The 24,745-nt window shown below is 40.4% G+C and overlaps 1 protein-coding gene and 1 long non-coding RNA gene across 2 annotated transcripts; one reads left to right on the top strand and one right to left on the bottom strand.

The window, feature by feature from the left end:
• Positions 1-14,408: 14,408 nt before the first annotated feature.
• Positions 14,409-15,628, top strand: LOC121013381 (uncharacterized). Its single transcript, XR_005782675.1, has 2 exons — positions 14,409-14,682; positions 14,780-15,628. It is a non-coding gene; the product is annotated as an uncharacterized LOC121013381 (long non-coding RNA).
• Positions 15,629-21,913: 6,285 nt separating this feature from the next.
• On the bottom strand, positions 21,914-24,356 carry CITED2 (Cbp/p300 interacting transactivator with Glu/Asp rich carboxy-terminal domain 2). Its single transcript, XM_040449025.1, has 2 exons — positions 24,112-24,356; positions 21,914-23,646 (listed from the first exon to the last, which is right to left on the bottom strand). The coding sequence occupies exon 2, from the start codon at positions 23,636-23,638 to the stop codon at positions 22,817-22,819; it is 822 nt and encodes a 273-aa protein (XP_040304959.1). The 5' UTR covers positions 23,639-23,646; positions 24,112-24,356; the 3' UTR covers positions 21,914-22,816.
• Positions 24,357-24,745: the final 389 nt, after the last annotated feature.

Raw genomic sequence — 24,745 nt, 5'->3', positions numbered from 1 at the left:
TAATACTGTAATTGTAGGTGACTTTAATACTCCACTTACTTCAATGGACAGATAATCTAGGCAGAAAATCAATAAGGAAGCAATGGTCTTGAATGATACACTGGACAGATGGACTTAACAGATATATTATTCAGAGCCTTTCATCCAAAAGCAGCAGAATACACAGCCTTCTCGAGTGTGCATGGAATATTCTCCAAAATAGATCACACACTGGGTCACAAAACAGCCCTCAACAAATGTAAAAGGATTGAGATCATACCATGCATATTTTCAGAACACAGCACAACACTATGAAACTTGAAATCAACCACAAGAAAAAATTTGGAAATCCTCCAAATGCACGGAGGTTAAAGAACATCCTACCAAAGAATGTGTGTCAACCAGGCAATTAAAGAAGAAATTTAAAAGAATGTATAGAAGCACATTCTCCCTCTTTATCTCTGCCCCTCCCCTGCTCATGCTCTGTCTCTCAAAAATAAATAAATGTTAAAAAAAAGAAATTTAAAAAAAAGGGGCACCTGTGTGGCTCAGTTAAGCGTCTGACTTCAGCTCAGGTCACGAACTTGTGCTTTGTGAGTTCGAGCCACGCATCAGGCTCTGTGCTGGCATCTTGGAGCCTGGACCCTGCTTCAGATTCTGTGTCTCCCTCTCTCTCTGCCCCTCCTCTGCTCATGCTCTGTGTCTCTCTCTGTCTCTCAAAAATAAGTAAGTGTTAAAAAAATTTTTTTTAAACATGTGGAAGCACATGAAAATGAAAACACAACAGTCTAAACCCTTTAGGATGCAGCAAAGTCAGTCCTAAGTGGAAAATACATTGCAATCCAGACTTATCTCAAGAAGCAAGAAAGAACCCAAAAACATATCTTAACCTCATGCCTAAAGAAACTAGAAACAGAGCAGCAAAGAAAGCCCAAAGCCAGCAGAAGAAGAGAAATAATAAAGATTATAGTAGAAATAAACAATATAGAATCCAAAAACAAACAAACAAACCCAAAAGCAAAAACAAAACCAACAACCAACCAACCAAACAAACAAACAAAAACAGTAGAACAGATCAATGAATCTAAGAGCTGGTTTTTTGAAAGAATAAACAAAATTGATGAACCCTTAGCCAGAGTGCTCAAAAAGAAAAGAGAGAGGACCCAAATTGATAAAAATCACAAATGAAACAGGAGAGATCACAACCAACACCACAGAAATACAAACAATTATTAGAGAATACTATGAAAAATTACATGCCAACAAACTAGACAATCTGGAAGAAATGGACAAATTTCTAGACACTCGCACATCACCAAAACTCAAATGGGAAGAAATAGAAAATTTGAACAGACCCCTAACCAGCAAAGAAATTGAATTGGTTTTCAAAAATCTCCCCCAAAATAGAAGTCCTGATTCAGATGGCTTCCCAGGGGAATTCTACCAGACATGTAAAGCAGAGTTAATACCTATTCTTCTCAAGCTGTTCCAAAAAATAGAAACAGAAGGAAAGCCTCCAGACTCATTCTATGAAGCCAGGATTACATTGATTTCCAAATCAGACAAAGACCCTACTAAAAAGGAGAATTATAGGCCAAATATCTCTGATAAACATGGATGCAAAAATTCTCAACATGATACTAGCAAATTGAATTCAAGAGCATATTAAAAGAATTATTCACTGTGATCAAGTGAGACTCATTCCCGGGCTGTAGGGCTGGTTCAATATTTGCAAAACAATCAATGCAATACATCACATTAGTAGAAGGAAGGATAAGAACCATATGATTCTGTCAATAGATGCAAAAAAAGTATTTGACAAAATACAGCATCTTTTCTTTTTTTTTTTTTTTTAACGTTTATTTATTTTTGGGACAGAGAGAGACAGAGCATGAATGGGGGAGGGGCAGAGAGAGAGGGAGACACAGAATCGGAAACAGGCTCCAGGCTCCGAGCCATCAGCCCAGAGCCTGACGCGGGGCTCGAACTCACAGACTGCGAGATCGTGACCTGATTGAAGTCGGACGCCCAACCGACTGCACCACCCAGGTGCCCCGTACAGCATATTTTCTTAATAAAAACCCTCAAGAAAGGTGGGATGGAAGGAACATAACTTAACATCATAAAAGCCATATATGAAAAGACCACAGCTAGTATCATCCTCAGTGGGGAAAAACTGAGAGCTTTCCCCCTGAGATCAGGAACACGTCAGGGATGTCCACTCTCACTACTATTGTTTAACATAGTGTTGGAAGGTCTAGACTCAGCAATCAGACAACAAAATGAAATAAAAATCATTCAAATCAGCAATTAAGTCAAACGTTCACTTTTTGCAGATGACATGATACTCTACATGGAAAACCCACAAGACTCCACCAAGAAACTGCTAGAACTCATATATGAATTCAGCAAAGTTGCAGGGTATAAAATCAATGTATAGAAATCAGTTGCGTTTCTATACATCAATAATGAAGCAACAGAAAGAGATATCAAGAAATTGATCCCATTTACAAGTGCAGCAAGAACCATAAAATACCTAGGAATAAACCTAACCAAAGGGATAAAAGATCTGTACACTGAAAACTATAGAAATCTGGGACGCCTGGGTGGCTCAGTCGGTTAAGCGTCCGACTTCAGCTCAGGTCGTGATCTTGCAGTTTGTGAGTTCAAGCCTTGCATCAGGCTCTGTGCTGACCACTCAGAGCCTGGAGCCTGCTTCAGATTCTGTGTCTCCCTCTCTCTGCCCCTCCCCCGCTCATGTTCGCTCTCTTTCTCTCTCTCTCAAATAAATAAACATTAAAAAAATTTAAAAAAGAGAAACTTTTAGAAAACTTACGAAAGAAACTGAAGAAGACACAAAGAAATGGAAAAACATTCCATGCTCATGGATCGGAAGAACAAATATTGTTAAAATGTCGATACTACCCAAAGCAATCTACACATTCAATGCAATCCCAATCAAAACAGCACCAGGATTCTTCTCAGAGCAAACAATCCTAAAATTTGTATGGAACCACAAAAGACCCCGAATAGCCAAAGTAATGTTGAAAAAGAAAACCGAAGCTGGAGGCATCACATTCCTGGACTTCAGCCTGTAACAAAGCTGTAATCATCAAGACAGTATAGTATTGGCACAAAAACAGGCACACAGACCAATGGAATAGAATAGAGAACCCAGAAATTGACACAGAAATGTATGGCCAATTGATCTTTGACAAAGCAGGAAAGAGTATCCAATGGAATAAAGACAGTCTCTTTAGCAAATGGTGCTGGGAGAACTGGACAGCAACATGCAAAAGAATGAAACTGGACCACTTTCTTACACCATACATAAAAATAAATTCAAAATGGATGAAAGGTCTATATGTGAGACAGGAAACCATTAAATCTTAGAGGAGAAAAGAGGCAATAACCTCTTTGACCTTGGCTGCAGCAACTTTTTACTTGACATGTTTCTGAAGGCAAGGGAAATAAAAGCAATAATGAACTATTGGGACCTCATCAAGATAAAAAGCTTCTGCACAGCAATGGAAACACCCAACAAAACTAAAAGGCAACCAATGGAATGGAGAGAAGATATTTGCAAATGACATATCTGGATAAAGGGTTAGTATCCAAAATCTATAAAAAAACTTACCAAACTCAACCCCCCGCCCCCCGCCAAAAAAAAAAAGACTCCAGTGAAGAAATGGGCAGAAGACATGAATAGACCCTTTTCCAAAGAATACATCCAGATGGCCAACAGGCACATGAAAAGATGCTCAATGTTGCTCCTTATCAGGGAAATACAAATCAAAATCACATTGCGATACCACCTCACACCGGTCAGAATGGCTAAATTTAACAACTCAGGAAACAACAGATGTTGGTGAGGATGTGGAGAAAAGGGAACCCTTTTGCACTGTTGGTGGGAATGCAAACTGGTGCAGCCACTCAGGAAAGCAATGTAGAGATTCCTCAAAAAATTAAAAATAGAATTACCCCACAACCTAGCAATAGCCCTACTAGGAATTTATCCAAAGGATAGAGGGGTGCTGATTCACAGGGGCACATGTACCCCCATGTTTATAGTAGTGCTATCAACAAGAGCCAAATTATGGGAAGAGCCCAAATGTCCATCAACTGATGAATGGATAAAGAAGATGTGGTGTGTGTATATATATATATATATATATATATATATATATATATGGTGATGAAAATGAATGAAATCTTGCCATTTGCAACAATGTGGATGGAACTGGAGGATATTATAAGTGAAATAAACCAGTCAGAAAAGGACAGATATCAGATGTTTTCACTCATATGTGGAATTTGAGAAACTTAACAGAAGACCGTAGGGGAAGGGAAGGAAAAATCAGTTACAAACAGAGAGAGAGGCAAACCATAAGAGATTCTTAAATACCGAGAAGAAACTGAGGATTGATGGGGATGGGATGGCAGGGGAGGCAGGAAAAATGGGTGATGGGCATTGAAGAGGGCACTTGTTGGGATGAGTTCTGCATGTTGTATATAAGTGATGAATCACGAGAATCTACTCCTGAAGCCAAGACTACACTGTATACACTATATGTTAACTAATGTGACAATAAAATTATTAAATGATAATAATAGAATTTAAAAAGTAAAAAAAAAAAAAAGACAGGATAGGTTGAGTTATACTAGAAATAAGAAATTCCCCATTTTCTGCAGCTGATCAAAATAAATAATTATTTCTTATCAGTGCAAAATCTGCCATGGGTCTAAATGACTCCAGGACAGCTGCTATCTATGTGGTTACTGAGGCAAGATCTTGTGACCTGGAACCCATGACCTCTTCAGTTAAAGGTCAGAGGAGAAGAGAGACTGCCTTAGCCTGGAAATGCTGCATATCACTCCTGTTCACATTTTAGTGGACAGAATTAATCACATGGTTCTGCCCAGTTACCAGGGAACTGAGCCGTAGAATTCTCTGTGAATAGAGAAGAAAAGGAGGACTGGATACTGGAGAACACTAGGAACTCGCCTTTCTGCCTCCAGGGCTATTGCATAGAGTGCCCTATGCCTGACTTAGCCCTCACTTTGGCTTTGCTAACAGTAATCTTTCTAACTTCAGGTGAAATGGTTGTTTGCTTCCCATAAAACTCTACCACCAGACTGTAAACTCTGCATTTCTCGTTCTGATTTCCCCAGCCCCTAGCACACATAGTACCTAGTATCTAGTTAGTCTAATATTTATAAATAAATAACTACTTTGGACGGTAACACAAACATCTGCAAATTTCCCTCTTGATATTGTCAGTAATTTCTGTTTTACTAGCTATGGAAACATTCCAACATTATAAACAAACATGTCATAAGCGGTAAGCAAGAAACTGGGAGACATTTACATGCCTGTAGGGCATAGGCGCAGTAGATTGTCAATAGCAATTCTAGTTTCTGACATTGGGGTAGTGTTTCATGTGTTCATCATTCCCCCGGATAATATTGTTATTTTTAAGAAAGATAGATTATTTAAAAATTCTCTTCAACTTTTTCCCTGACTTTAAATGTAATATGTATATATCATAGAGAAACTGGAAAGTACATCAATATAAAAAAGTTTTCATTCCAGTGTTCAAACTCCAGTGTATTATCTATCATTTGACAGACTTTTTTTCCAGACTTTTAGCAACACACAGCTTTACATGAATTTCAGCTTTTCATTAAAGTCTGATAAAGAACATTTTCAGTGGCAACTACATTTTTCTTTCATGTCTAAACCGTAATTAACTGAGCCATTCCCTTATCAGTAGATATTTAGATTATTTCCAACAGCTTTTCACTGCCTAAAATGCTGCAAAAATACTGTAATGAATAAACATTTCTCTATATTTGGACTACTTTCTTAAGATAGATTCATAGAAGAAAAACAGATAAATTAAAAGACAGGAGTATTTATAGAGTCATAGGGTCACCTTTAAATTGGTATAGTTTTAAACAAATGCTTAAGAATCTCCCAAAGTGCTTACTGCTTTCTCGGTCAGAAGTATGGAATATGAGCTCTGGGGGGTTTAAAATACTCTTTTTATGTAGCAGTCAAACAAAAAAATCTTTAAAAATAACTTCTATACGATCAGCATTATCTCATTGGGTGGGACCATCATAACATGTCCAGCATTTCCACACTGCCTTATATGGTAGGTACTTAACATTCAAGAGAGATACATCTGAACCCATCTGGAATCCTTCAAGTTACAGCGGGACTTTAACATATAGTTTTATCCCTACAAATTTCCATAATTGCACTGGCTAAAGCACTAGATGAAATAGTTTCTTTAATCACTTTTTTCTTCATTCTGTATTCAATAAATATGGCAGAGCTTTTCACATAATAGAGTCACTAGTCATGGCCAAATTCAGGATTCCAGTCTTTTTTTAATTTTTAATTTTTTTTAATGTTTATTTTTGAGAGAGAGAGAGAGAGAGAGAGAGAGAGAGACAGGACATGAGCAGGGGAGGGGCAGAGAGAGAGAGGGAGACACAGAATCCAAAGCAGGCTCCAGGCTCTGAAATGTCAGCACAGAGCCCAATGTGGGGCTCGAACCCATGAACTGTGAGATCATGACCTAAGCCGAAGTTGGACGCTTAACCAGCTGAGCCACCCAGGCACCCCTAGCATTCCACTCTTGAATATATTGAAAACTTAATTTTTCTCACTAATAATTATTACTTTTTAGCTCTCTTTACTTTGGCTTCAATTTTTCAGACAACACTTGCATGTGCTTTGTTTTGGCTCAGTGTCCATGTTTAACAAAGATAGAAAGTTTCTATTGCTCAATGTGAATTTTTGCTGATGGGAAGGGAACTACAAAACTTGAAAAAATTAGTTATTGGACAGTCCAGGTGCTGAGGCATGCTAAGTGACTCAGGTATCATCCTTAAACATCTATTAATTCAAAATGACAATCTACTGAATATGTCAGGGACTTTCAGGGATTATGTGTGAATGCATAGTCATGAAGATTAAATCCATACATTCCAATGATCTCCTGTGATTTTTCAAAGCACATTAATAAATGGAACAGTTATAATTTTCCCCTTTGTCTAGAAGAGGTAGCTGAAGCCAATGAGAATGCAATTGTCTACGCCAAGGTCATATAGTCCATAAACGAGACTGCTGGATGAGACTCAGATTCAGGAATAGAACACTTTAGAAACTGAATCTTCATTATATACATGAACAGATGGAATGGAGCTGAGTAAGACATTATTCTTGAGAGTCAATGAGATGCAAATATAGGTGGAAACAAGAGTAGACAAGACAATAGGAAATCAAATCATCCTGCAGAATAATCCTTACAAAATAATGACTGCACAAGAGATGACCTCAATTCACTCATGAAGGGAAGAAAAAAAACATACTGATGTTTCTGCCATATGCTGGCTGAAGACATGTAGAGGAAGTAGGAAGCTGATTTGAGTTGAAGGTGCATGGCAGGAGCTGGCAGAGCAATTTCTTTTCCCATCAATTTTCACCCCCACCCCCAAAAGGGACTTGCCAAAGTAGACATCCAAAATAAGTTTATCTCAGTTAAGAATAGAATGTTATGCCATAGAACTGAGTAGAAAAGGAAATAGGTTTCTGTTAGGATCCAGCTTTTATCTCCTGTGGAACTGTGTAATTGTAAGTAAGATCCTGATAGAAATTAGAGATATTTATGATCTAGAATGTAATATACGTACTTATCTGTTCAAAGGTGGGTATAATTAATTGGTCGAACTTCTCTCTGTTTTTCTAATTCAAAGTTTATGTTCAGATACATCATTTCTGAATAATATATGCAATGATATGAGATCTGCTTGGTAAAGATCGACTGACTTTTACTGAGACCCAAACTAACTGTGCTACTGGAACTAAGAATGTTATCATCTTATTACTACATAAATCGTAACTCTCAGTTGGTAGCCTTCAGAGACAGACCTCATTCATAGTCCATGTGAATTCTAATAGTTTATAGGACGGCAATGAAAGGAAGAAGACTTCATTTTAATTTTTGCTTTAATATGTAGGACCTCTAGACCTCAGTTTCCCTCTCTGTGAAAGGGAGGATACAATATTTACCCTCCCTACCTACCAGGATGATATGAGGATCAAATAAGGTAAGAGCTAGTTCATAAAACACTATAGTGATGTAAGATATTATTAGTGTTGGTATGATTGTTACTGACTATAGAATAGGTCTCTTTCTCCATAGATTACTTGTGAGGCAGGAAGGTGGTTGGTTCACTTTGGCCCTTCCGAGAGCATGGGAGAGATTAGATTTTGGCACAGAGGCAAAAGGGCAGGCTCTTTCCCCCCTCATATTCTCCCAGACCAAAGCAGAGTTCCTAGTGAGATCTTGTGTGCTCACTTTGGTCGATTATTCTATTTTTTTAATGTGAAAAACAGGGGATGATAAAGGAGGTTAATGAAGAGAAGGAAGGTGGCCGTGGCAAAAGTGGAGAGCCTTCACATACATTTTATGGTCTAGCCCAGTTCACATACATCTCTTTCCATTCATCCATCCGTCCGTCCATCCATCCATCCACCCAATGAATCATCTACTGTGATGAATGAATCTACCCAACGAATCATCTACTGTGTGCCCGTTTGGGCTTCCTTTTAGTTTTCTTCATCTGGACATGCTGCTGAGTTGTATGAGAACAACTGCTTACATTGCATGTGTCCAATGAGACTGTGTGTTCATTAAGGGCAGGAGATACACCTTATACTTTTATTCTCTCCTCTGTAATGCTTAGCAGAATGCTAGGGAAATTTAAGGAGCCATTAACTAACCATTGAGCTTTTCTTAAAGGGCCACATCATATCTTTATGGTTTAATGATGTTTAAAAAGCACCGTGTTGCAGGTTGGGTTTCTCAGAGGGCGGCCTCTGAGGTGGAGATTAGCAGGCTGGGAGTTGAGCGGGGAGTGCTGTTGGAAGCAATGCCTGTGGAAAGGAAGGGAGGAGAGCCCAGTGCGTGAGGAGAAGATGGGCTGCAATGCAGTCCAGTGACATCCTCAGCTCCCCCCCATGGGAAGCTTGGAAGTGAGGATGGCCTTTCAGAGTTTTCCTGAGTTGGGGCCAGGGAGCCAGGCCTTTGTATCAAACATTAACCAGTCATTGGAAGCAGGCTGCCTTGTGAAAGGGATGTGACCTTGGGCAAGGCAGTGAGGCAGTTTTGAAACAGAGTTCTTGTCAGCTGTGGGCTATCTGCTGGCAGCATTCCCAGCAACCGAGGGAATAGGTTCTTCAGTCCTGGAGGGAAATCTGGGCAGCATATCACGGCATCCATTGCTAATTGTAATATTAGTGGAAGAGGATGCTGGAAGTTTCATCTGAGAGGAACAAAGTGAATTTTAATACTGGCGCTTTATAGACCTCATGTTGTTCATGAAAAAGATTGTTTTGAGTCACTCAGTAGCTTAGGTCTAAAATAGAAGTTCCCCCTCAAACATATTTCTGTGAAACATTAAAAAAAAAGAACCCAAATGGAGATGAAATTTGTGTTCGTATGTATTAGTCAGGACGATTTTGTTTCACATAATTGAGCCCAACTAAAATTAGCTCGGAAACAGGAAATGGTATTGTCTCATGTAACCAAACTCCAGGAAAGGCAAAATTGCAACTAGACCTCAGGGACTCAGATGGTCACGGATCACTTTTTTGTCTTTGCTTCTCTCTTCATACCGTCTTCCTTGTCTGACACTAGCTTCTTCCACACAGCTGGAAATATGGCTCACAGCAGTTTCCAGGCTCAATTTCATCACTGGAGAGGGATTAAAACTTGATCTCCATTGTGAAGTTAAAAACTCCCAGAGAAAGGTTTTCATTGGGTCAAGTGTTATTTGCGGACACATTAGCTGCAGCCAGGAGGATAAGTTACGATGATTGGATCAAGTGAGTCTATCTGGGTAGTCCTAACCAATCACTGTGGTCCTAAGATCATGGGAGTTCTCAAATGGATGTACATGACTGGAATGCACGAAGGGGCATTTTGGGGAAGGGTAGAGCAAACAATGACTGGATAGAACAAAAGATGTTGTGTGTTAGATTTCTTTTATCCCCTGTGTTTCAATGTTACCAGACTAATGTCATTTTCTTTTCGGCTTTGGTATATGGGCCAGTGTATCTTACTGTGCAAATGGACCTTATAGCTAGCTATCAGTAATTTGTTCATAAATATTAGGTTCTGTTCATTTTGCCCTGAGATTAATTACCTGCCAACATGTACATGATTTTCTTGGTTCAGAGAAATTGTTTATTAATCATATTAACAAGGGAATTTTTGGAGGGCTAGAAATGAAGTCATCATAATTATATACTTCTTTTTAAGACGATTATTTATATTAACAAATCACTTCGTAGGAAGCATTTTAACATTTATCAAATAAACCTGCTCTCAGTGATTTACGATACAATTTTGTTGGCTATACATCTTTATTATATGAAGAAAACCTATTTGAAAATATAACAACTTTAAAAATAGTCCTGTTCTGGTCCAGAAAAAAAAAAAATCTCTGCCTTCAGTTTCAGAAAGGGTCAGCTTAGCTTTTAACTCTTCTAATGATATAGTTGTTGTCCAGTGTCTACCTGTTCCACTCCCAAGTGGTTAGTTTCAGTCGACTGTGTAACTTCCATCCCATGGTAAAACCAATCTCAGTGGTTGGTTCAGAAGGGGTTATGTAATATGATAGCAGGGGACTGAACGTTTCTGTGAAAAATTTTCTCTTCCACAGAAAGAGAAGAACTTTTCTTTCGAACATGGTTGGGTTCATATGTCACAAATGCTCTGCTAATTCTACCTGTCACCAGTACAAGGTAAGGCCAATACTGAGGTTAGCCCATTAGAGATATAAGAACCCAAGTCCCTGTTGACATTGTTGCAACCAACCTTGGATCCTTTCCTTCCATTGACTTAGGATGGCTAATACATCTCCTTACGATTTAAGCTAAAATCAGGGTTTTTGCTACTTGTAGCTACAAATTTTTTAATAAATATATGGTAGTTCCCCCTTATCTTTGGAATATGTTCTAAGACCCCCAGCAGAAGCCTGAAACCATGAATAGTACCAAACCCTATATATACTATGATTTTTCCTAGATATACACACCTATGATGAAAATTCATTTTACAAATTAGGCACAGTAAGAGATTAACAATAATAAGTACCAATAAAATAGAACGGTTACAACAATATACGGTAATAAAAGCTATGTGAGTGTAGTCTCTCAAAGTATCTTATTCTACTATACCCACCCTTCTTCTTGTGATGATTTGAGTTGATAAAATTTCTATGTAATAAGGTGAATGACGTAAGCATTGTGACTTAGCGTGGGCTCCTGTTGAACTTTTACACGTCATCATCTACTTCTGGACCATGTTGACAGTAGGTAAGTAAAACCATGAATAGTGAAACCACAGATAAAGGGGGACTATTCCAATTGCAAATTATAAAAGAGGAGCTTAATTACGAAATAATTATAGTACTGTGTGATAAATACAAATAAATGAAGGTATCTATAATGTATAGGGGTGCCACAAAGTACAGAGTCATATGGAAAGTCTCTCAGAGAAGAAGACACTTGAAATGGATCTTGAAGGACACTTCAACGAGGGTATGAAGATGAGGAGAGCCTCCCAGGCAGAAGGAACAACATGTACATGAGCATAGAGTAATAAAATAGGTGTTCTTCTTTAAATCACTCAAGGTAGAGAAAATAAAGCCAGGAGATATCTCATAGGAACAATGCACAACTGGGTGTGATGGGTACTGATTTGGGGAATTACACATCTCTTGGGGACAGATGTATATTCTCTCTCCATCTATATTTGGGGTCATATGGTCTCTTAGTATTGCTTTGTTCTGACCAGGTGTTCCTCTCCTGTGGACTTTTGCAAGCTAGTTTCTCCAGTCTTCAATGTGAGTATATAACCTCAAAAGGACATCCCGGGCTCACCTCAAGATGATTTCAGTTTAAATACCACTGTGATCTGACTATAGTTTCCCTGTGTCTTGGTTGGAATTTTCTTGGCCGGCCAACGTGCTAGCCTGTGGACAGTTACTTTCCTATGGTTGATCAGTCGTGTCATTGGGAGACAGGGTCATTATGACATTAACATGACTGCATAGATGAACAATTTCAGTTCACCTGACAGTAGGATCAAGTCTATATCTTCAAATAACTCTTCCTGAAGCAAGAAGCATGGGGGTGGTAGGGGGGTAAAATGGGAGGAAGTAAAACCAGATTGGAAGTTATTGTAGTCTAAGTAAGAAATAAGGTCTGAACTAAGACAATAGGAGGGGAATAGAAAGGAGAATGATACAGTAAAGGTGAAATAAATTAATTTACTCATTGACTCATTCATTTAGTCAACAAATGTTTATTGAGCATCTATCATATACCAGTATTCTTCTAGGTATAATGAGGAAAATAGACAAAAATTCCTATTCTCATAACGCTCATAATTTAGAGACAGAAATCAAGAAAATTTTGTAAAAGTAAACTATGAATTGTGTGAGATAGTGACAAGTGCTATTTAGTTATGATTGCTATTTATCAAATCACCCCAAGACTCTCCATTTTATGATGCCCATGGATGCTGTGAGACAGGAATTCTGAAAAGGTACCAGGAGCATGACTTGTCTCTGCTCTATAATGTCTAATGTCTGGGGCTTCTGCTGGAAAGACTTTACAGCTAAGGGCAACTCAACAGCTGGAGAGTGGAAGCATGTGGAGACATCTTCGCTCACCCTGGAGGTTGTTACTGGCTACCAGGTGTGAACCTGCTGGTGGATGCACCTAAACACGGCCTTTCTAAGTGGCCTGGCTTCCTCATGGGATTGGCAGCCTCAGGAATACTTGGACCTTTTATACTGCAGCTCAGGGCTCCAAGGACAAGGTCCCAAGAGAACTAGGAGGAAGCTATATGGTGTTTTTGGACTCAGCCTCTGAAGTTATGTAGCAGATTCAGGGAATCAACCTTTGGAGGAGATGAGTCCCCAGAACTTTACAGACTGATTTGAAAACCACCATGAGCACTCTGGAGAAAAACTGAGCAGGATTGAAAGGGGTGGGGAATCCCATGGGGAAAAGCAGGAAGTAACTTTCCATTTTAATTTACGTGGCCATTGAAGAAGGAAGTTTTGGCAAAGGGAGGTTCAGGAAGGAAAACACATTTCAGGTAGAGGGACAGCCAGAGCAAAGGACTTATTGAAGGCATTGACCAATTAATTCGATTGATGAGAGCTGGGGTAAATAAGAAGGTAGAAGTCTAGCATTTTTAGACTTCTGGCTTGTGTGTCTAGAAGAATGGTAGTTCCACTACCAGGAATTCAACCCAGGGGGCAGAGAGGACTGAGTGAATCTTGGACATGCTGTGCTTAAATGTTTATCAGAATTCATTGTGTGTGTGTGTGTGTGTGTGTGTGTGTGCAGGTAGAACTTGGGAAAGCGATTGGGCTGAAGATCCAGGTATTGGAATCCTTAGTATTATAACCCTTTCTGATTGTTTTGGAAACGTTTAGGAATTTATGGAATTGGCTAGTGGCGTGAGGTGAGAAGTCTGGTGAACGCCGATACTTAAGAGCAAAGAGTTTCATATAAGACATTGAAGTGGACTGGCTTGAGAGGTAAGAGGAGGATCAGGAGAAGGGAATGATTTAAGGGTCAAATAAAGGTAGAGAAAGGCCTAGCAGCCTTCAAATCTCTTTCTGACAGGTGCACAAAAACCCACCATTCAGAACTTCCTCCTTTATAGTTTAAATGCTGTACTCTCTCCAGTGTTTGTCTCCTAAGATATACACGTCCCCAGCAGAGCATAAAATTGAGCCACTGGTACCTGAGTGAATGGAAGGCTGGATGAGAGCACTTCAGAAATGGAAGGGGATAAAAGGGGGGAGAAGTGGAGGCTGTTCAAAGATACCTTTTGTTGATTTCCAATTTCTATCAGACTGTGGTGAGCAATGGTGCTTGGGCAGAGTGTGCTGAGGTGTCTTTGGCTTCTCTTTAATTTTGAGAGTTATAATAGGTCACGTGGAAGATCTTACCTGTTAATAAAACACACTGCAGGGGCAAGAGGCAAGTTCTTTAAGCTTGTGACAATCGAGTCTAGACGGTGACGAAGCGTAAATATGAACTTATGGACCTTCAGCTACACCTAGTGGCCAAGTAGGGAAAGGAACAAATATTTTCTTGTAATATTTTATCCTGGTTCTTGAGATTCGTTGCTTTTACAAGTCAGTCAATAATTGTTTCTTGGATAGTTATGTATTATAGTGTACAGTTTCCTCTGTATAACTGTTTTTCAGTGACTCTATTTGTCATCTAGCTAAATAATTGATTCCCCAAACTGGAGGAATGTGGTGGTATGAAACAAAAAGAGACTGTGTGTGTTGGGAAGTTGGGGAGAAGGAAATACATGGGCATAGATGTGTACCTCTTACCTGCTTGAAAACTCTTAAGTGCCAGCGTAAGCGTTTAGCATTTGCTAGGTTCCTGTACTTTAGCTTTACATATAGGATTGTCTTTTCCAGAAAACAAATAACAGTAGCAGTGATCATGATGATGATGGTTCAGGAAGAGTTGTTTGAAGGAAAGAGAGACCAAATGTTTATTCTGCATCTGATAGTTATCAGGTTGGAAAAATGAAATGAATCTGTAAGAAAATAGAGCAGAATCTGAATGAAGAATTGATCAAGGTATTTTCAATGTATAATATATATACTTCAACCACTACATCAGCAAAGAACGTTACGTAGTCACCTGTATCTTTGCAAGTGGCATTTTTTTTGGTAGTTGCTTACAGATGGAGAAATCCCGTATGTTCATGAAGGCAGACATTTACAGAGATGATTCCAACCATTGAAGAGTCGAACCGACTGGGAACACATCTATGGCACATCCCCAAGCTCACAGTTCCCTTGGAAAAAGAATGGCAAGAAATGATATAAAGATTTTGAAGGGGTTTGTGGTATTCCACTCCAGTTTTCCGAGGAAGAAGATGATACGTATGGGTTTGTGTTTCCTTCATGAGAATTTGAATACAGGATATATTAATTAAACATATATCTTCATTTTCCTGATGGAGAAACTTGAGTCAGCAGTGATTAAATTACCCAGCTATTTGGTTGCAGAGCTAAGACTACCCATGGTTTTTACTCCTGTTCTACATTCTTTTTTATTACAATTATTAATGGAAGAGTTTTGGGTTTTCATAGAAGACCAAAGCAAGAGAAAGTTTAAATTGTCAAGAAAGTTTAGATAGATAAAGGAAGCTTATTTAAGTGTAAAGGAACTAAATACTATTATTTTCTTTATTTTAAGATGTATATATATGTATATGTATATGTGTGTATATATATGTGTGTGTGTGTGTGTGTGTGTGTATGTATACACGCTAATATTCTGAAATCAGCCTGACCCTTAGAAACAATGTTAAGTCATAGTTGCTTCCAGGAAGTATGTCAAGTTGTGAGATGATCCTCTTTACTTGGAAGAATTTAGCCACTGACATTCTCATGTAATAGATTATGGAATTGACAAAACTACTTAGTTTTTTGTTGGCTTACTTTGCAAAAGAAACTATTTACCATCCAGCAGTATGTAATTCCATTAAGAAATAAAAAACAGAATTTGAAATGCAAATCACTGGTATTATTTCATCTGACTTGAAGTGTAAACCAGGTAAAGCTGTTAAGAAGGGATTATTAGGCAGTCTCACCACCTCTGCTAGTCTCACAGTTGTCTGTCGGGGCCAAACTTAATTCTGAAGAATTTTTAGACTGGGTATGAAAAGGGTAGACCCAAATCTTGTAAATCCCAAAAGGAAATGGTATGCAACTGTAGGGATAGGTACGTGTCATAATGGTGTTAGTATACTTTATAATTTGCGTACATAAAATGTAGTGGGTTTTTCCCCCCTGAAGCACGTTATTAAATCAACTGATGAGCTGACAATCATGGGATCTAAGAATACGAGTAATTTGAAAAGAAAAGAAAAAAAAAAAACGATTAAGAGTAATTTGGTTTAGAATGGTAGTGTCATGTATTAGGATGAACGCTGTCCTCGGGCGCCTGGGTGGCTCAGTTGAGTGGCTCTGGATTTCAGCTCAGGTCATGATCCCAGGGGCATGGGATGGAGCCCCATGTTAGGTTCTACACTGAGTGTGGAGCCTGCTTGAGATTCTCTCTCTCTCTCTCTCTCTCTCTCTCTCTCCCTCTCTCTCTCTCCCCCCCGCCCCTCGACCGCCTTGCTCTCTCTCTCTCACTAAAATAATAATAATAATAATAATAATAAAATTTAAAAAACAGAATAAACACTGTACTGGAAGCTAGGTCTGGAAAACCACTTAGCCTCCTACCAGCTGTATTGCCCTTGAACAATTTTACTTCCTCTTTAAATAACAGTTTCCTTATCTAAAATTGGAATAATGACATGACATACCTTGTAGGAACACTGTGAGGATTAAATAAGATTACATATGCAAAGTGCCCCCCACAATGCCTGTCACATAGTGGGCGCTCAGCAAAGTCAGCTCGGTCACAGGCAACTTGAGTTAACAAAATGATTTGTTAAGTGGTGCTGGCAGCAGGGTGAATTTCTCTGATTTGGTAGAATCGTGTCGTCTAAACAGTGTTTCTCACCAGTTTAAAATCCATGCTCTATCAGTCAAGAAGATTTTTTAAAAAGTCTTACTGAAATAACATGTATTTAAACATTTTTCCAAATATATATATGAATGTTTTTTCAAGTTACTGCCCTATACCTTCTTCCTATTCTGCTCTGCCTCTTACAGGGGTGGCCCTAGCTAGCTGAAAATCTTTGCCCTAAAAAACATGGTGGCAGACAGGGATCTAAAAAACATTTAGATTTTTATTTTCAGTTCATATTAGGAGCATAGCAGTTCAATCACTTTTCACAGACTGGCCCCATCATGCATATATTTGCTAAACACACCGGATAAAGGGAAGAAATATGGAACTAGCCATCATTTTGCATCCAGGATCTTCCTTCAAAGAGTTATCCAAAATAAATATAATGGGGCAATATTTACAAGGAGACCTAAAGATATTTATATACAATTTAAGTGCTATGTGTTTGTCAGTGTGGAGATATGGTCATGAAGCAAAGGGCGGGGGGAATGGTGGGTTACCAGAAATTAAAAAACAAACAAACAAACAAACAAACAAGCTCTGTGGTCAAGCTAAAGAAACCACAAGGCCAACTTTTCTGTCGATCCCTGGGGAGACACACAGAGAAAAGGGTTTAGTAGCCCTGATCACATTTCCTCCACTCTAGCATCCTATCCCCTACAAGTGTTCATAAAATACCATACCCTGGAGTTGGCTGTCCTCTGACAACATTTTTTTGTGGTTTTCTGCCAGTTGGACTTTTGCTCAAGCCTAAATCTCGCTCCCCACCCAGCTTTCAAGAATAGACCCACAGGATTCTTTAACACTATTAACTTTTCAAAAGCCACTCGCCTATTTGCATATCTCCTTCAAGGCACACCAAGGCCAACCTTGCGTTGCCACAGGCTCCTTTGGAGCCACAGTCCCTCGTCTGCTCTGTTCAGCAACCCAAAATGTCATCAAGGAGCCTTTCCACTGTAGAGGGAAGGGGAAGGATTTCAGGGTGGAGCACGATGATGATGCCATGGGAAAATTCCAAGAATCCTGTGACCTACTGTCCTCACCCATGTCATGTCCTGCCTCACTAATCTTTCAGATTAGTTCAGCCTAATGAAAGCCAACAACATATAAAGCTAGTAATAGTACTCATTCGTCTTGCATCTGCTTTAGTTCACTCTTCATGTGTTGGTTTAGCCAAGCAGAATTCTCAAAAAGCATCACCAACTGGCTCCTGGGGCGGGTTGTGACACCTTTAATGCTCATCTGGCGGCTGATGAGGATCCAGGTACTAAAAAGCCATTATTTGTTCCTAGATCGCAAGGAAGGTGTTGGTTGATATTCTCTTTCCCAAGGACCATGGATTCAGTTCCCCCACACAGTAGACCCCAATTTCTCTTAGTTTTTCTTTTATTATGTTCATAAATATCAAAATACTATGGGAATTCACCGCAGCAGCTCCTAGAGTATTTTCATTTCGTTATTTAGCATCCCTCATAAATTTAAGTTCTCCAGTGAAGGGGAAAAGTTCTTTACTTCAGGTGTCTCAAAATTTTTCTAAAATATATGGGAATCTTATTTATTAGAAAACAAACTAAAAGTGTTTACCAATAGTACACTACTTGATAGAGAAATGTCCTTATCTTTCTTTTTTCTAATTTAAATGATAAGCATTGCTGCCAAGAAAAAACAGAATCATTTCTCTCCTAGCTGGATAAAAATAGGTCAAGTAATTTAAGCCAGTCCATTGCAATTAAAATTCTGACATTGCCATTGTTTCTTCTATTCTGGGGGGAAAAGACAAACAGAACACAAGATGATAGGGGTTCATTGGCTAAGTCACTTGATGTGCTATCCATTGTTTTAACCTTGCTTTAACCTTTAACCTTTAACCTTTAACCTTGTCTTGCTTTAACCTGCCTGGCAGCTGTGATTCTGATGACAGTGGTACAGTACCAAAATGATAAATACCATCTCTGAAGCTGCGTAACACCTCTTTTGTGCTAGCAAAACAATACGGTTGGAGAGGAGAACATTTCCAATGGCTTGAGTCCTGAATTCCTTGAATTCTAAATGTATTTCTTTCTTTGGAGACAATGTTATCTGCCAAGCTTATTTTAAAGTAAATTTTACTGAATCAATTAGACAGCAACACTCATTCCCATTAAACATCCTGTGGCCCTTTCACAAGATTAGAGCCTGTGGCTTGGTCGCATTCCAACACAGATAACCGCATTCTGCATTCCTAGATATTTCCCTCCACCTTTCCGAACACTTACCATCAAATGCATTATTATTTGTACTTGTCCCAAAACAACAGTTCTGTTGTGAGAGTGCAGAGTATCAGTTTTAACTGACAGGCTAAAGCATTTGCTCATTATACTTTTATAAAAGAAAACCCCTTAGCCAATGCATATTTTGAAATGTGAGGCACATCTCAATTATGTACGCTTATCCCAAGTTAAGTTCTTTGGTAAGGAAAATACTCTTATTTTCATAAAGGGTGTTTACTTTGAAATCTCTTTTAATAAAAAAAAAATTTCTTGCTCAAATATATGCTGTTTGCTTCAAGAAAGAAAATGAAGCATTCAGAAAAGGTAAACAAACAAACCACCACCACCAAAAAAAAAAAAAACAAAAAAACAAAAACCCTCTTAAGGAAATGGCTTTCCTTTGACCTTCTAAATAAATTCCACAAGGGGGCGAAAACACCTAATGGTCTGGGACTGCAAAGTTTGTATTTCAAAGCCGGCCACCCATAATAGATTAGTGGATTAATATTTTGCTCTAAAGGATCTGGCCTTTAATGTTGACATCAATTTATAGCTAGCCCAGGCGTTTACAGTAGTAAAAGTCACGGAGACCATAAACTTCACAATAGATGTCAGCCTTCTGGTACCAGTGCTCTAGCCTAGCACCCCATAAACAGTGGTGATTAGGTAACTGTCCTTCAAAGACCCATCCATAGATGTAACGTCTTTATCAGCTCCCGCAAAAATACCGCCACCAGGATGCGAGCAGGCACAAGGCAGAGGTGCAAGTTTTCATCAACGTGTTCTTATTTTTCTGACTTGTTTCTATGATGTTCTTGCTTATCATTGATCTCATCTTGAAAAATCAAGCGTGGAGTATCTATTTGTGGGCAAAGCTTAAAGAACAGAAGCTCTCTTGTACCATGTTAGAACTTTTTGAAAAACAGCCAAGGTACGGAGGTCAAATTTCCCCATATGCTATAAGCAACTTAGTAGGAAGCAAGACCACAAAAGGTTTTGCAAATGTCCGCCAGTAGCCCGGTGATCTAGGTCACTGTACAGGTTTCATGAATCAGGTTGTTCAAACAAGGAGTTATTTTTCCTGTGCTTAAGAGACCTGCAGATATCGCATGGAATCTGCTCAATTGTTGATCGAGAAAGAGTTTTAATGAAATAGAGATCATTCAGATGAATAGGGGGTGGAGGGGGGTTGTATTTGCACTGAGGAGAAATTGTGCTTTTAAACCAGCTCCTCTGTTCTGGCAGAGATGGGCTCAGGATCTAATAATAGTTCCTTGGGCTCCGCGTCTCCACATACGTGTTCCGGTGTTAGAACAGCAGGAGGAATTTAGTGACAGAGCAGGTGTTGTGGCTTATTTCCTGGCAGAATGAATGGTGAAGGGTGGTGGCAAGACAATTATTTTGTTTCTTTCTTTATGCAAAAAAAAAACAAAAAATTTAAAAACTTTAATTTTTTTTTTTTTTTTCTTTTTTTTTTTCCTGGCACAAGTGAAAAAGAACAAGAATTGCTGTATTAATATGTATGCAAACATATTTTTTCACTTGAGCCTCTGGAAAAAAAAAAAAAAAAGGAAAAGAAAAACTTACTGCAAAAATGCCTAGCCAGGAAGATTTACTGCTGATTGCAGATTTAGTATTGACAGGTCTTAGCTGAAGAAAACTTCAGCTTCAACTATTAATGTGGGAAATCTGGATTAGCTTTTTAAAATGGGGTGAAGAGTTTGGAATTATTTTCAATTTTCAGAGAAATTATTTATTTAGAACATAATTTTTAATAAGGAAATGTCAATTAGAGAAGTATAACAAGCCCAGTGGAGTGTGTATCATAATTTTAATGGCTTGCCTTGGAAATAGAATTATAGAATGTAGGTGATCTGAATTATATTGAAATGAGCCTTTACGCCAGACTCACTGTAATTTAACACTTCTGCATTTCCTTTTTTTTTTTTAAATTATGAAATATGGGATTTAAGATTAGAATCTAAGGATCAGAATGAAATGTTCTTTTAAAGTTATTATTTGTGAGATTTTCCTCAACCTGTATTTTACTTCTTCAGTGGGTCAAATATAAAAGGCTATTTTTTCTTGAATGTAGGTACGTTGCTCTTACAAGATAAGCTAAGAAAACATGAAAGGGAAAACAAAATTCCATCTTCAAGCTGGGATAACTTGAGATTTTAACAATATGACTTTTTCTTTGGCTCGGTTATAGGCAAAACTCGACACCTACTTAACTGTAATTGTGTCTTCCTGGTAAAACATTTAGGTAAAATTAAACAATCTTATCCTTATGTCCTTTGCACCCCTTGTCTGTACCAGAAAAGGCTCAGAATTCTGGAAAACGGGGAATGCGTGCAAGGGAAGATCTTGTGAAGACTCTAATTTGACCTTTGAATCAACCTCCCTGTGTAAATTTTAAATATTACAGAACAAAATAGCCTCAAGGTGGAATCCTGCCCCTCTTCCTCTTAGGACTATAAACCAGTCAGAAGCTATTTCAGAGATTAAGCTAGAAAATGTGTGCCTCTCCTTAGGACTTTTGCTGAGAAATAAAATTCGTCACTAGAGATAAAGGGAGATTTACGTTTAATGCCATCCTCAACATTCTCCCAGTAAATTATCCTGATCTGCATTTACATAGTTGAATCAGGTATATCACCAGAAACACTTGGTGTTCCCCCCTCCCATCCCGTGAAAAAAAAATTTTTTATAGGATTTAGTGTCACAAACCTTTAACTCTGGCGTACACTTGAATATGATGACAATTAAGAAAAAAAAATGCTCTTTGACAACTTTGCAGCTTCTGATTAAACCACACCAAGAGGCAGGTTACAATGATAACAATGAAGCATTATGCCAATTGTGTTAAATCCTGCTCTCCACTTAAGCTCATCATGACCTGTTTTAGTGTCCTGTAATTTATCCTTTGGAATGCTTACTCTCATCAATAAAGTGTTCAACTTACAGAGAGAAAAAGCCACCAAAAGGAACAACCACCCCCACCCCCCAATGACTTCTAGAAAACAAGTATTTCTTAACTTTTTATTGACATTGGCAAATTAAAATAGAATAAATTAACAAGTATTTTCTCAAAAAAATGTTTTGTACAAAAATACTGTCAAAATTTCCTAAAAAGCTTTCAACACAGTAGTATCTTTTCATGTACTGAATAGAACTATTAGCACAGTGTCAAAAATGTTGAAGACAGAAACAAAATAAAAATCTGTGAAATGTTTGCCACTGACGACATTCCACACCCTATTATTGTCTGTACATATGGGGGAGGGGGAACAGCCAACTTGAAAGTGAACAGTATGACTTTTCCTGATCCAGAACGGTTTGGCCCACATCTGTTTAATCTTCCAGTTTAGCATATTTAAAAAATTAGTCTGTACTCAAATGCATAGTTAAAAAAAATGAAGCGAGATGGCAGAGTTTGTGCAGTAATATCTGCCCTTCAAAGTTCATGCAACCAACTAATGCAAATTTTTCCTTTCACTCGTCAATCTGAATGCAACTCAGTCATTTGAAACCATCTACAAAATCCACAAGATTAAGCAGTTTGCCAAGATTAATATCTAACAGTTGAGCACTGGAGAAAGTGAGGAAATAAGGAGTAAAAACAAACAACAAAAAAGACCAAGTTAGCTAGATATTTCAACTACATAAGGGAGGTGAATGTCAAGGCTACAAAACGAAACAAAAACAGAAAAAAAAAAAAAAGTGGCAGCAATTTTTTTAAACCAATTTGTACAAGTTTATAGTTTTACTGTTTCCAAGTTCTCAAACCTTTCAAGATCTGAAAAGTGAGATACTGTGTCTAAGGGAATGTTTTTTTTTTGTTTTGTTTTGTTTTTTTGTTTTTTTGTTTTTTCTTTAATTCACACCGAAGTTGGGGGTTTGATTTCTTTTCGCCGGGGTTTCGATCAAGTCAACAGCTTACTCTGCTGGGCTGCTGTTTGCACACGAAGTCCGTCATAAAATCAAACTCGTTTTGCCCCAGCCAGAGTTCGGGCAGCTCCTTGATGCGGTCCAAACCCATTTCTATCACTAAGGACATAAGCACTTCCTCGTCGATGAAATCAGTGTCTATGACATTGGGCGGCAGCATTGCAGCAGGGACGTGGGCCACGGAGGCGGGCATGTTGCTGCCGCTGCCGCCGCCGCTGCCGCCGCCGCTATTGCCGCTGCCCGCGCCACCACCCGAGGTGCCGCCGGAGCCGCCGGGGGTGCTGCTGCCGCCGGAGCCGCCGGGGGTGCTGCTGCCGCCGCTGTGCTTGGGGTTGCAATCTCGGAAGTGCTGGTTTGTCCCGTTCATCTGGTGGCCTGCAGCAGGGTGCAAATCCGGCATGTAGTGGTTGTGGGGGTAGGGGTGATGGTTGAAATACTGGTTGTTGAGCTTCTGCAGCTGCATGCTGGCCGGCAGGGAGCCTCCCTGGCTGGCCACCGGGGGGCCCATGAACTGGGAGTTGTTAAACCGGGCCGCGGGGGCCAGCGCGCTCGGGGGGTGCCCTCCGTTCACAGTCCCCGGCCCCATCGCGTGCCTGATGCCGCTCGTGGCATTCATGTTGCCCGCGCCGTAGTGTATGTGCTCGCCCATCAGGGCGTTGAAGGCGTGTTGGGGCTGCTGCTGCTGGTGGTGATGGGGGCTCGGGAACTGCCCCATGCCCATGCGATGGGCAGGGTGGTGGTGCAGCCCGTTGGTGCCGTCGGGGAAGCGCCCGTGGTTCATGGCCATCATATGGTCTGCCATTTCCAGTCCTGAAAGTGAAAAGGGCAGACGTTAAGACTCGCGCCACACGTGCCGCCCACCAAGGCGCACCCCACTTTTTCTTGCCTCTGTTCCCTAGGCTCCCCGGACGCACGTCGGCTGCGAACCACTAACTATCCCCGGGATCCTACTAGTAGCCCGTGCACCCGGGGCTGGCCGCCACGGCGGACCTGCCACCCACAACAGAGCTGGGCGCGAACAAACAGCCCCTTCCCCTGCGATCGGGCGGGCGGACCCGTGCCCACACCCCCCTCTGCTCCCCGAAGTCGCCTAATAAAGGAAGTGCCCCGTAGCCGTGCCGCGAACTTCAGGCATTAAATCAGCCCTCCTCATCCTGTTGTTGCACATCCTGTTGTTATTCCCCAGCTCCGCCTCACGCTCTTCCTCCGGGCAAACCCAGCCCTCGGAGGACTGGGCTGGCAGGCGCCCCAGCCGGCTTCGCCCGCCGCGCTTACCTTCCGTCTTTGCGATTTCTGCTCCGAAGACCGAGGGCGGGATCGTCGGGTCCGGGACCGGCTCAGCAGCACATAGAGGGGGCCTTCCCGGTGTGCAGGGCGCTCGCTGTCGCGATGTCGGCACAGAGGTCTTGCAGCAGCCGCTGGGGCAGAATCGGAGCCGTTCCCTTTTATTTCCCCTCCGCTGCCCTCGCAGCTCTGTAAGACCGCCCGGCAGCTGCCAACAATGAGCTGTGTTTCTTAGGGCTTTGGCCACAGTTAATATAAGGGATTTCAGGAAGGGCGGAGCGAGAGCCTCCCGGGAGGGCGGTGGCAAAACGCGGACTCCGGAGCCTCGGGCACGCCGGACCGGGTAGCGGAGCCGCGTCCCCGCGGCCAGAGGCACGTGCGCAGAGGCTGCGGGCCCAGGCGCCGCCTCAGTGCCGCCGGACTCTGGTTTCCTCTCAGCCCACAAACACCGGGCCAGCCCGGTCGCCCCGGAGCGGGAAGAAAACGCTCCCTGCACTTCTAGCTCCAAATTAGCGCCTGCCCCGAGAAGAGCGAGGAAAACGCACTGCTCCCCGCTGGCCGGATCCCCCACCCCCCGCACTCCCAGTCGGCTCACCTAGCGATCTGGGCTGCCTTCTGCGGGGAA

The sequence above is a fragment of the Herpailurus yagouaroundi genome, unplaced genomic scaffold (genome assembly GCF_014898765.1).
Source record: "Herpailurus yagouaroundi ecotype Mexico unplaced genomic scaffold, PumYag 198, whole genome shotgun sequence".
NCBI classification, from domain to species: domain Eukaryota; kingdom Metazoa; phylum Chordata; class Mammalia; order Carnivora; family Felidae; genus Herpailurus; species Herpailurus yagouaroundi.
The sequence above is the reverse complement of the archived record's forward strand: the minus strand, read 5'-3'. Positions and strand labels throughout refer to the sequence as shown.